At 47.5% G+C, this 11,737-nt stretch overlaps 1 protein-coding gene across 1 annotated transcript; it reads left to right on the forward strand.

Annotated features, from left to right (window-relative positions):
• The first annotated feature begins 5,267 nt into the window (after positions 1–5,267).
• GMNC (geminin coiled-coil domain containing) lies at positions 5,268–11,447 on the forward strand. Its single transcript, XM_058844152.1, has 5 exons — positions 5,268–5,312; positions 6,821–7,316; positions 7,404–7,489; positions 8,891–9,007; positions 10,386–11,447. The coding sequence occupies exons 1-5, from the start codon at positions 5,268–5,270 to the stop codon at positions 11,028–11,030; spliced, it is 1,389 nt and encodes a 462-aa protein (XP_058700135.1). The 3' UTR covers positions 11,031–11,447.
• Positions 11,448–11,737: the final 290 nt, after the last annotated feature.

The raw sequence follows: 11,737 nt of genomic DNA on the forward strand, positions 1-11,737 counted from the left end.
ATTGATTAGGGAAGGCAATGCCATACAGCTCTGCAGTGAAGAGATGCCCTCACACATATTTACTCAGATCAGAGATCTCTGCCAAACATCCCAACTGGCAGCCAAGAATGGAAAGTGCCCAGCTCTACACCCAAAGCAAGATGGAAAGAAGCCAGACTTCCAGCTCCTGAGCCACAGCCAAGAGGAAAAGCACTGTTAAATAGGTGAAGCCCAGTACATTGGTACTGGCAGCACCGTTCACACAGGAGGAGCTCACAGGCCAGGTTAGAAGCAGGATGGATCATCAGTGGACGATTAGACACAATGCCCCATTCAGCTCTGCATCTGGCCCCATGAAAATTCATCCTAATTTGGACTACACCCATGAGCTAAGCTTTTCTGGCAGGTCCCCCTGCAAAATAGTTTGACTTCAATAGAAAACACCATGGAGAAAAACATGGCTTTTCAGCACACCGGTCTTTCTCTTGTAGGCGCAACAATTTCCCCCAAACCATGATGGTCAACAGTCTGAGCACACTCCAGAAAAACTGATTCTGACATCTGTTATTTAACCCTGGGACTACCTCAGTGCATTTGTTTGTGCTGCTGAATCACTTTCTGTGATGTAAAGGTTACTTAGCTGCAGCATGGCAGCTCAGTGCAGTGGGAACCTCTGGAATGAGGGATGTCAATAGCAGCAGCGTGCTGCTGATGCCAGGCCAAGAACAGACTTTGCTTCCATAACCACATCATGGTTTATATTAAAACTCCCACCCAATTAACCCCCAAAAAATGTCATGAAAAATTACCAGTTCACAATTAATCTTCTCTTCTGGAGCCAATTGGTCTAAGCCAAGAACAAAGGGACTCATTTGGCCAGGGGCTACAGGAGGACATTTTTTATTACAGAAATGTGAAATCTAAGCAGACACACCAGTCCTGACTGATAGTGAGGAACTGAAACAAAGATGCAGAGACTGACTTAGATCTCTGTAAATGGGTGATGTCCTTATGTTTCAGGCATTTAAGTGCTACTATAAAACTGTACAACATCAGACTCAGAAGTAGAATATATTTCTCTTCCATACACCAATCAGATTGGCAACAGTAACAAATTCTCACCTGCAGTTTTCAGGAGAACCCATCAGCTCATCAAAAGCCAGCCCTGAGCTCAGGACCTCAGAGTTCTTTTATGATACAATTCCAGCCAAAGGAAAGGGCAAGAAACAGGCAATAAATAGAGCCCGGAATAAGTTCTGAGAGAAGATGTCCATAAGATACTAAATCAGTGCAATTAATGTTCTCCTCTGACAAAAGGTCAATAAACCCAGTAGAATTAATGAAGACATTCAAAAGAAACCCCCAGAATTATAAAACTCTTTTTTTTAATCCTCTGACTCTCAGTGACATTCTGCAAGAAGTGAATTCTGTAAATATACTCTGTGTTCATAAAACTTGCACTTTTTCCATTTACCTGTCCATTTCAGGGAAACCTCATTTCTGTACCTGGGGGTGTAATCAAGTGCAATCTAGAGGACTGCTTCTCAGATGGCTGGCAGAACAGAAAAACAATTACACAAAAACCAGACAAAACCAGCATAGATTGCTGTCTATAACGCATGAAATGGCATACAGGGCAAAACAGAAAAAGCTAAAGCCAAAAATGTCTGTGAAAAAAGTCAGATAGGAAATTGGAGTGAAATTTTGAAGAGAAAAAAGCAGTACCAGCATCACAAGAGCAAGTCTCTTCTAGTCCTTCACAAGCAGTTATTTGTGCTTTCCCTAACAGATCTCTCTTCAAAGCAGGGATCTGCTGTTCCTTTTGAAACAACAGCTACATCCACAGGAGACACCCAAGATTTGCTGTTAGCAGGGGTGATAACAGATGGGGGAGCACTTGTGGACAGGCACATGGCACAGATGTTATTCAAACATGGTCCTTGAACATTTCACCTGTAAGGATCTCATTTACATAAAAAGTGCCATTATCTATGTAGAAAACCAACTTTTTCAGATAAATTCCATCTTCTAGTCACTGACTCACTACTCTTGCTGTGAGAAACTGCAGGTAAACCCAGAAATGTGTTTTGCAGTTTTTCCATCTTGTAGTCATCTTTTTTTCTTTATTCTAAACTCTTGTGAAACTCCACACTACCAAAAAGTATCAACACAGGAGACCTGGAGCCCAACAGCACTGAAGACTCAGTTTGACTTCACTGCATTTTACAGGAAATAAAGCCCACAGGTATATCCAGTGCCACCTGACAGTGATTTCAAGACTAGTAACTGGTGTGAGAGAGTGATGAGAAAGGTAAAGACTGCCCTAAAATATACCAGAAAGATATAAAAGAGAAAGATTTCCCCATGCCTTTCTCTAAACAATGGTGTTTTACAGCAACCTGAGTAACTTGGGTCATCCATCTGAGAAACAAGTTAATATCAGCTGGAATATTTTCTGAGATGGGTTTCTAAGGTTAGATTGTAAAAGAACCTGCCTTCTTTGACCTAAAGTAAAAGACAATGTGTGACGGTGCTTTGCAAAGACATCAAGGCTAAACACTGGCGAGGGAGATGAAGTGTCTAAACTAGAGCAAGAGTTTGGCACAAGGACAAAAGGGATTATACCTGCTATGAATACATTCAGCCTGGAAACTAAAAAGTGTCCAGCCATCAGAGCTCAGAGTACGGTGCAGCCTCACAGTGGGAATAACATAAAGAAAATAACCTAATTAGTTTTAAGAGGGAGATTGAAAAGTTTAAGAATGTCTCAACAGCAGGGGACTGGATTTGGGAAGTGCCTTTTAGTCCTGCGTTCAAGGAGGAAGACTGATCAGAGAAAAACAGCCAAAACCTGTATCTGCATAAATTCCCTTTCAAAAGCATTTCTGCAAATCAGTTTCATCAGGTTTAATTTGTCACACCTTTGGTTTACAAACACGATCAGAGATTTATGCAAGTGCCAGGTACCTGTGTGTACCTGTCTATAGGTTAATACCCTGAGTTATAAACGAGCCTCTGTTTTATCACTGATTCACTTAACCACTCTTAACATGGATAAGAAGAGCCATAGCAGTAATATGTCAGGACAAGTAAAGAGGATTTGGGGTGGGTTTGGACACCAGTGCAGGTGTCAGTGTGCAAAATAACCCATACTGTAACTGTTGTAAGTCTGGTATAAAACTTGTGTTAAATTTTCTGTAAATACTATTTTCTTCTGTGTACCATCCCTTCTGAGAGCCCATTCACTATGATGCAAATGCAACTTTCAGGCCATTTTTACATAAAAAAAGGATAAACCAGAAAAAAAAGGTTTTTATTTGTTTGGGGTTTTTTTAATATTAATCTGAAGGATTAAGCTCACCACTTTTGTTTAAACAAAAAACATCATAGAAATTACAAAAGAAAATATAAGTACAAAGAACATACAGTAATTCATATACTGCAATACGCTTAAATGTGTGTTCCCAGAACTATGACATTCAAAGTGAAATCTCCACCGAAGCAATATTGTAGTCTTGATAAACATTTTGCCCCAGGACTTTATTCCAAATTAAAGAGGTCCTTCATTAACTGCAATAAGCATTAAGAGGTCCAGATGAAGAGGAAAATTAGCAGATGATTGTTACTCAGTTCTGTTTTACACACACACATATCAATGTGTGAATGCTACTGTTACTGCAACCTCTTCCATCATCATGTGTGACCATCTATGATCCATTTTGCAAAATTAGGTGTTTCTCTCCAACAACAGCATTTCTCTTTCTTTGGCAGTCACCCAAAGGGTATCTCCCCAAACGTACCAGGGCTCTGATCTGGTTGTCTTTCACCCGCGTACCACCTTTCACTCCCCAGCTTTGGTGAGTTGACCTGAATTGCTCGAGCTCAGAAAGCCAAGCACTGTCAGCACCCAACACCACACCAGCGCTGCAGACCCCACAATGGAGGGGTCACGGGCTGCCAGGTGGGTTTGAGATGTCTGCGGAGGCAGAGACCCCACACCCTACTTGGGCAGCTCTTCCAGGGCCTGCCACCCTCAATAGAAAGAAGTTCCTCCAGATGTTGAGGTGAAGCTTCTCGTGTTCTCGTTGACGGCCGTTGTTCCTTGTCCTGTCACTGGGCACCACTGAAATGAGTCCGGCACCTTCCTCTTGACCTCCACCGTTGAGATATTTATATGTATTAATGTGATCCCCTCAGGGGAGGCCCGGTTCCCTCAGTCTCTCCTCATAACAGAGCTGCTCCAACCCCTAATTATCCCCTGGATTCAGACACCCAGCTCTCCTCTGCTGCTGCCCCGACAGACGAGCCGCGAGGTGCCTCGGGGCGACATGGGGGGCATCCCCTGGGCAGGGCATCCCTGCTCTTCACCCACTGCAGGCTCCTCTTCCCCTGCCTCATCCCTTCGGGGGCCATGCGGGCACGTCCCGAGCCGCGAGGAGCCGGGCACGGGGAGCGGGGCAGTCCCGGCCCCTCAGGAGAGACCGCGGCTCCCCCCGCCACCATCCCCGCGCGGCGGGGGCGGCGCGCCTTGATGACGCCATCTTGGGCAGCCCCAACATGGCCGCGGCTCGGGGGGCTTGAGGCCGCGCTGCGGGGCGCGGAGGCGCTGCCGGGGCCCGGCGGGATGCACGGGGTGTTCGCCCGTCGCACGGGGCTGCTGCGGGTGCTGAGGGCTCCTCTAGCCTGCCCGCCCCTCCAGCTCTCCTCTCCCGGCTTTACCCGCCTCCCCCGGGCCAGCAGCCAGCGCGCTGCCGCCCGCGGGGCCCCGGAGCAGCGGTGCTGGCCTGGGATGTGCCCGTGTGAGGGGCCGGCGGTGCCACAGCGCCCTGCGGCAGCTCGGCACAGGGAGCACACCCGGCCGGGGAGCTGCGCTGCGCCTTGGCGCATGTTGGGGGTGTGTCAGAGCTCGTGTTCCTCGCTAGCCAACAGATGACAGCCCTGCAGAGTGCTCGGCATCTGAAGGGAGTGGGTTATCACAGCAGTTATCAAATGTGCTGTGATGCGGGTTAAGAAAGCTAAAGGGTGACCCCAGGCACTGTAGGCTCAGAGTGTGAGGCCTTTTAAAAACACTTCTGTTGGAAATAAGATATAGGCAGGAGATGGCAGTGGTTTAATTTGGTACAGTTTCCAGTTGGGCAGCAACCTAGGAAAATAGCCAGTAATAAAAGAACATAAGGCAAATGGCCCTCTTGGTTTGTCCCTCCTGTGTTGTCCCTAAGGCTTGCTGATGGGGGAACAGCACTGAGCATCCTCCGGGGGAGAAATGAAAGACCCTCTCATATACCAGCATGGCCTGCCCTCAGCCCAGCCTCATCCTGGCTGGCTGCAGACAGGTCAGGATGGCACCTGGAACAGCCCTTGCCATAGCAGGGGCAGGATCCTGGCAGAACAGCTGCTCTGCTATTTGCTTTATTCCCACCATTCCCTGTGCTATTCAAAGACAGACCTTCAGGGGAGATTTTTTTGGGGTTAATTTTTTTGTTCCTCCCAGGAAAAATTCAATTTTATCCATGGGTTTTGATTGCTGCGTAAATCTGATATGAATCAGAAATATGGAGACAAACTCTGCCTTTCACACACCTGTTTGTGGCTTTTGCAATGTTACAGTAGTAAGTACTTTATCATAGTAAATATTTTACCAGTGCCTATATTTATATCCTTAGATCTTCTGGAAGCCTGGCACTTGACAGAAAACATTCCCAATATAGTGAGACATTTGCAGGAGCTTGTCATTGCAGACTGTTGTTCTGAAACCTGCACTTCATTCCTCAGAATTGTCCACAGAAGTGCTCTGAATCATATTTACTTCTACGCACCTCTGAGAAGCCGGGCAAAACCCACTCCATCAGCCAGGCAGGTTGGAGAGACTTGTTTCTTCCTGCTGGATTTTACAACTGCAAACAAGGCTTCAAAACAAAACAAATCAAAAAACTCACCAACAACACCAGCAGCCTTATTCTGAACATGTGGGATGCTTCCCTGGATGCCTGTTCATTTCCTGGAGTGAAACTCAGACTCACCAGTTCACTGCTGCCCTGAAGTGTGTGGAAGTTTTTTTTTCCTTCTCCCTCCTTTTCTTTTCCCTCCTTCCTTGTGTTGATTTGTGGGACCAGAATGACTTTGATTTCAGCAAGTTTGCTGTTTATTCACGTCACAAGTTTGACAGCTTTACACCAAATCAGATTGCTGGGTTTCAGGAGAGCTCTGAGGCGTCACTGGGAGCTCCTTTAGATTAAACTCGCCTCCCCGGTCTCCCCCCTCTCCCCCTCCTTCAGAGCCATTTAAACCTCTCTGGGGCTTTAACAGAAACGTGCTCCCAAGACCTGCATTTCATTCTGCAACTGATATGGTAAGTGCTCTTTGTATTTCTCTCGACCTGCGAGGTAGAGGAGGAGAAGCTGGTCTCTCCCTTGGGGGAGTACAATCGATTTTGTGCCCTCTTAAGATGGGAAAGAAAGGGCTCTCTACCTGCCAGTGCAGTCTCTGCTGCTGTGTCTTCCCATGGGTGGGCAGACTCTCTGACTGAGGCTCCAAGTTGTGCCGTTGCCTACCTTGCAGAGATTTAGAGTTACTGCAGATAGGGAGGAAGGGTGAATCCAGAGACAACCCCAGGCATTGCGGTCTGGGACTCTTGCAGAACTGCAGGGGCAGAAGAGAGTGCGAGCAGCCAGGAGGTGACTCTGCTGGCTCTGTGCTGCTGCTTTAGAGCTGAGTCGAACACCCATAGTGGCAGGAACGGTCTGGCCAAGCACAGCATGGGACCTTCCTTCACCCTAAATCCATGCAGGACGGTAGCATTTCCCAAGGGGTTTCAGGGAACTGAGCCGCCTCCCTGGCACAGCTGTGCTCGGAGCCCCAGTGCTGCCGGGGCAGGCGGAGCGGCACTGCCCGCGCTCGGCGCACGGAGCGGAGCCACCGGGAAAACGGGGAGCGGGCAGCGGGTCAGGGCTGGGCGCTGCCGCGGGGGCCGCTAACGCCTGGCAGGGCCGGCGGGGCCGCCCCGCGACGGCACCTGAGCACAGCCCGGCCGGGACAGCAGCGGGCAGAGCGCTGCCCCGCCGGGGCGCTTCTGCCGGGGCGCGGCGGGGCCGGGCCGGCACCGCCTGTCCTCGGGGCCCGCCGGCGGCTGGGGACGGGGCCCCGCCGAGCGCCCCATCGCCTCGGCCCCTTCCCTCCGCAGAGCGCCGGCCGGCCGTGCCCGGAGCCGGACTTCGCCGGGGGCTCGGGCTGCGCCTGCCCCTGGTCTGCCCCCGCCGGTGTTTCCAAGGAGACCTGGGCCGCCGTCTGCGCCGCGGAGCCGCCGCACAGCCAGGTCCAGCGGGAGGCTCGGCCGCCGGGTGAGTGCGCTCAGCTGCCGCCGGGACCGGAGCGGTACGGGACCGGGAGCGGTACGGGACCGGGCTAACCCTCGCTCTGGTCCGCAGGCCAGTTCTGCAGCCCGCAGCTCGGTGTCCAGGACGCGGTGTGGCAGGGAGACCAGCTGTCCTCCCAGCTCTACAGGAACAAGCAGGTAAAGGCTCCGCGCCCCCCAGCACCCTCGGGTTCACCCCACGAAGTTCCCGAACTTTTTGTCACGTTCGGCACCTTCTGGGTTGGCTTATGGTATTGCATATATGCGCTCTACTCTCTGCCACTGGCATGGATGTTAGAAGTGACGCAAAACTGTTCCTTGCTTTAAGTGTTTGTCTCCATGTTGTCCTGTGAGGTTGGAGCAACTATAGTGGGTTTCCCTATCCATTCCTCCCCTTTTACATCATATTGCAGCAGCAGCCTTGGCACTAAAGAAAACCAGGGGCATGAACAGGGGATCCCTCAGGCTATGACGATGCTGTTGGCTAAAAATATGTAGTGCATGCCTTCCTAATTCCACCAGGTTTAAGTTCATGGGTAATGGTTCCACCAGAATTGCCTAGAAGATCAACCATTTTGACCAACATGTTTTCCTTGTTACTTTATTTTCTCTTATCTTTCATTTTTTTTGTAAATCCCAGCAAGAGACAGGAGCAACTCTGAACTGTCTTAGATGAAGGAACTCCAGATTGATGATTCTGATCAAGTACTTGGGATGATGTTTTGACACAGTGAAGTCAGTCAAAATTCAGATATTAACTTAAAGGTCCCTGGAATCAAACCATGGTTCCAGATGTCAATGTACTTCTTTCTTTGGCTCTTCCTCAATCATTTAAGTCTGTTCTTGACTGAGCCTGTGCTCAGCAGATGTCTGTGGTCCTTGGCAGAAGATTCTTTGTTCTCCTAAAGAAGTCTCCAAAGCTACGATCAGGAGCCAAAAATCTATCTGTAAACACTTAGATTTCCTATGGAAAAGTTCTAGGTGTCTGCCATTCCTGTTCAACTTTTGAGACCAGGGATTATCTCAACTCTGTGTATCTACCAGGTCTGGGACAATAGGGCCCACAACTGAAGAGATCACTGAGTGCTGCTGTATCATAAACAATGGCAACTGCATCTTCCTTCTGCACTCTACCCCCATAAATTGTTAGTGTGCAACTCCTCCTCTTTTTTCTTTTTTTTCACCAGCCAGCTATAAATGGGAAGGAGGGGTGCAAAGGGATGTTTACTGCCGCTCAAGAGGAGATCCTGAAGCTGCTGTCATGCCCGTGACCATTTCTGGCTGCTCACAGGGCTACCTGTAATTCTTTTCTATTATTATTCTGAGGTTGTAGGTTTTTTCAGAGTAATCTTCTCAAACAGTCACTTAAAGATTAAAGGAAGTCAAAAGTGAAAACTGAACAGTCATGCCACTTAGATTTATAGAGACAAGAGGCTGGAGGGGTGGGTTGAGCTCACAAAGCAAACACCCAGATCATCAAATCCAAGCAGTTTGTACCAGAGGGCAATTGCTATTAAGTTACAGAATCAACACCTATTCATCAGTATCTCTATTCCACAGCTTCAAGATACTTTGCTTCAGAAGGAAGAGGAACTTGCTAGGTTACATGAAGAAAATAATAACCTCCGACAATACCTGAATTCTGCCCTGATTAAGTGTTTAGAAGAAAAAGCCAAGGTATTGTGTTCGAACCTGTCATACAAATGTGTGTAGAAGGAACAGGTTGATTAGGTATGGGCCGGTAAAATATATGGAAAATCTAAGGGTGTAGACAACCTGCAGTGGAACTCACAATCACATTTAAATTCACGAAGGTGACAGTTTCCTCCAGGAATGGTATCCTATCAGATGCTGACTGTGGAAACAGTGTAGCACCTGGAATAATGAAGTTTAATTTATTAGTTAGCTATAAGTAAGTTAAGATTATACAGTCAAGGTAAAATTATTCCCTCTAATGCTTTTTTGTTTTTTTCAGTAAAAAGCTCAAATTTGGATATATATTTTTGAATGCCTATTTCATCAATTATCCCTTTTATAAGGATTTTTTTCCAGTTTATTAATTAAAACTTGTGTTTGTTTTTTTTTTAATGGTGAAATACAAAATTAAACATTTTAAGTTAGATGAAACATTCTATTAAACTAAGGGTTGCTTTATTAACATTTTGATTATTTGTCTCTCATCTAAACAAAAATAAAATCATTCTTGTGAGCTTGAAGACGTTTTTTGCTATTCTAGCATTGCTCATGAAACTGAACTATTGATTATTTGCTCAACTCTATGGATTGGGCAAGAGGTAAAGACTGTAAGACATAGGAGACTTTCCTTTTCCATCCTGTTGATGAGTTGATAGCATGACATCCTCCTTCCCATGGCAAGACCTGGCTCCTGGCAGTGGAAAAGGTCTTCTTCACTGGGCAGAGCAGGGAGACATGGCCACGCACTGTGTCATGTGGAGAGGGGTCCAGTGTGGAACCGTCATGGGAGGTGTCTGAGCAGTGAATTCATGACATGGTGGGGAGCTGCCTTGTTTATTCTTGCCTTCCTTTGACCATCCCAGGATGCCTGAAGGGCCCTTGTCCCGGGATAATGACAATGGAGGTGAATTGATGAGTGCAGTGCCACTCAGGCTGCTGCTCTGAGCACTGCTTGTCAGCATCACCCTGTTCCAGCATGAGTTGCCTTTGCATCCTCCCTCTTTGTCAGGCTGCCACTTTTCCCCCCAAGCCCTGTCACCTGCCAAGTGCTGCTGGCACAGATCCAGGCAGGAGTGCAGGGGCCGGGAATGCCACCAAAGCACAGGTCTTACTGACATAGTTACACTCTTCTCTTTCAGGGATGGGGTTGTTGCAGACACTGTAAAGATACAAAATAGTTGGCCATACCCATATGTTTAAGCACAGTGGAAAAAAAACTTTATAAGGACGGTACTAACCATAACCATCTTGTGCGTCTAAAATCTGAGGTCAGAAACACGTTGCTTTTGGGTGTCTAGAAATTCAAATTTTAATCTTCTCTCTCCACCTGGGTTTTTGTTTGTTTTGGTCTTTTTTATAGAAACTGCTATCTGACCATGGGCAAAAAACCTGTGCTATCCTCAAAAGTACCAAGAGGAGATTAAAAGAGGACTACTGCTTTGTTCGTCAAGAAACTCCTCATGCTTCTAAAGCTAGAAGGAACCTCTTCAATGAATTCACTGCCTGTGAAGAGCAAGCCAGCCCTGCTGTGGACAGCTGGGTCTTGCAGACTTTAGGATTAAAAGATGTGAACACCATTGATGAAACTTCAGCTAACTACAGTGCCCTGTCCCCAGACCTCAGAAAAGACACGTACTGCCTGAGCCCTGGGGGAACAATAGACTATGAGCACAGGGAAGGAGCAGCAGCAGTGTTTAGCTGCAGCCATGTGCCTCCAGCCAACAGCATCACCCATCCATGCAGCGAGGATTCTCCCTTCCTTCCTCAGTTTTCTTCAGCATCATGTGTCTCCTCACCAGTGCCAAGTGTTTCCTCCCTCCCAGCCTATGGGTTGCCTTATTTGACTGGTGGTTTGTCACCCAACAAAACAGAAGTGGCCTTCACAACGTCCCTGAGTCCCCACCGCAATGTGAGAACACACAGCTTCCACCAAGGACAGGCCTTTGTGCGCAGGGACGACGATGGGGGATGGAGATTCACCTGGGTGCCCAAGCAGGCTGAATGATGCACCTGGATCAAGGGTCAGCCATAGGGGATGTAGGAGTCACACTTTACCTTGTGCATGAGACAGGTTCAGGCAGAAAAGAAGGACCACTTTTGGGCTTCTTTAAATGCTACTCTGTCATTAACCCACTCCTCATTCCCTCACAGATTTTCACAGATGTGACTCCAGATTTCACTCGGACAATTTTCTGCCCCAGATGTTCAAACTGGATTCCTTTCTCTTGTGCCTGTGTTGAGATACCTGCTTTTACCTGTTGCCTGGGTTTTTGTTATCAGCTCTTCCTTGTTACTGCTAGTTTCCAGGCTTGGAGGGCTTTCACCTTTGATCACTTTCACATGCACCAAACTGGAAAGCACTTTGGGATTGCACCTCTCTCACTCTGGAAATAATGTCTCTTTCACAAATATCCACAGACAACAAAGGAGGCATAGGTTGAAGGCTGAGGATCAGCAGTTTGAGTGATTTAGTCTCTCTTGACTACACAGATTGCCTTGGATTTAACAGGTACCCATGGTTGCCTTAGGTGCTGCACAAGCAACCTACCTGCAGTTCCACGGTGCTGTCACATTCTTTGATGATGCCTCAAAATAAAAACAGGATTTACTTCTAATGCCTGGAGGCTACTTAATTACAAGAGATTTTTCATGTGCAGGGGATCTTCCTAAGGTGTGTTTAAGAGACTGATGTGTTTACTAATATGTTTTAAA

The sequence above is a fragment of the Poecile atricapillus genome, chromosome 8 (assembly GCF_030490865.1).
Source record: "Poecile atricapillus isolate bPoeAtr1 chromosome 8, bPoeAtr1.hap1, whole genome shotgun sequence".
In the NCBI taxonomy this organism is placed as follows: Eukaryota; Metazoa; Chordata; class Aves; order Passeriformes; family Paridae; genus Poecile; species Poecile atricapillus.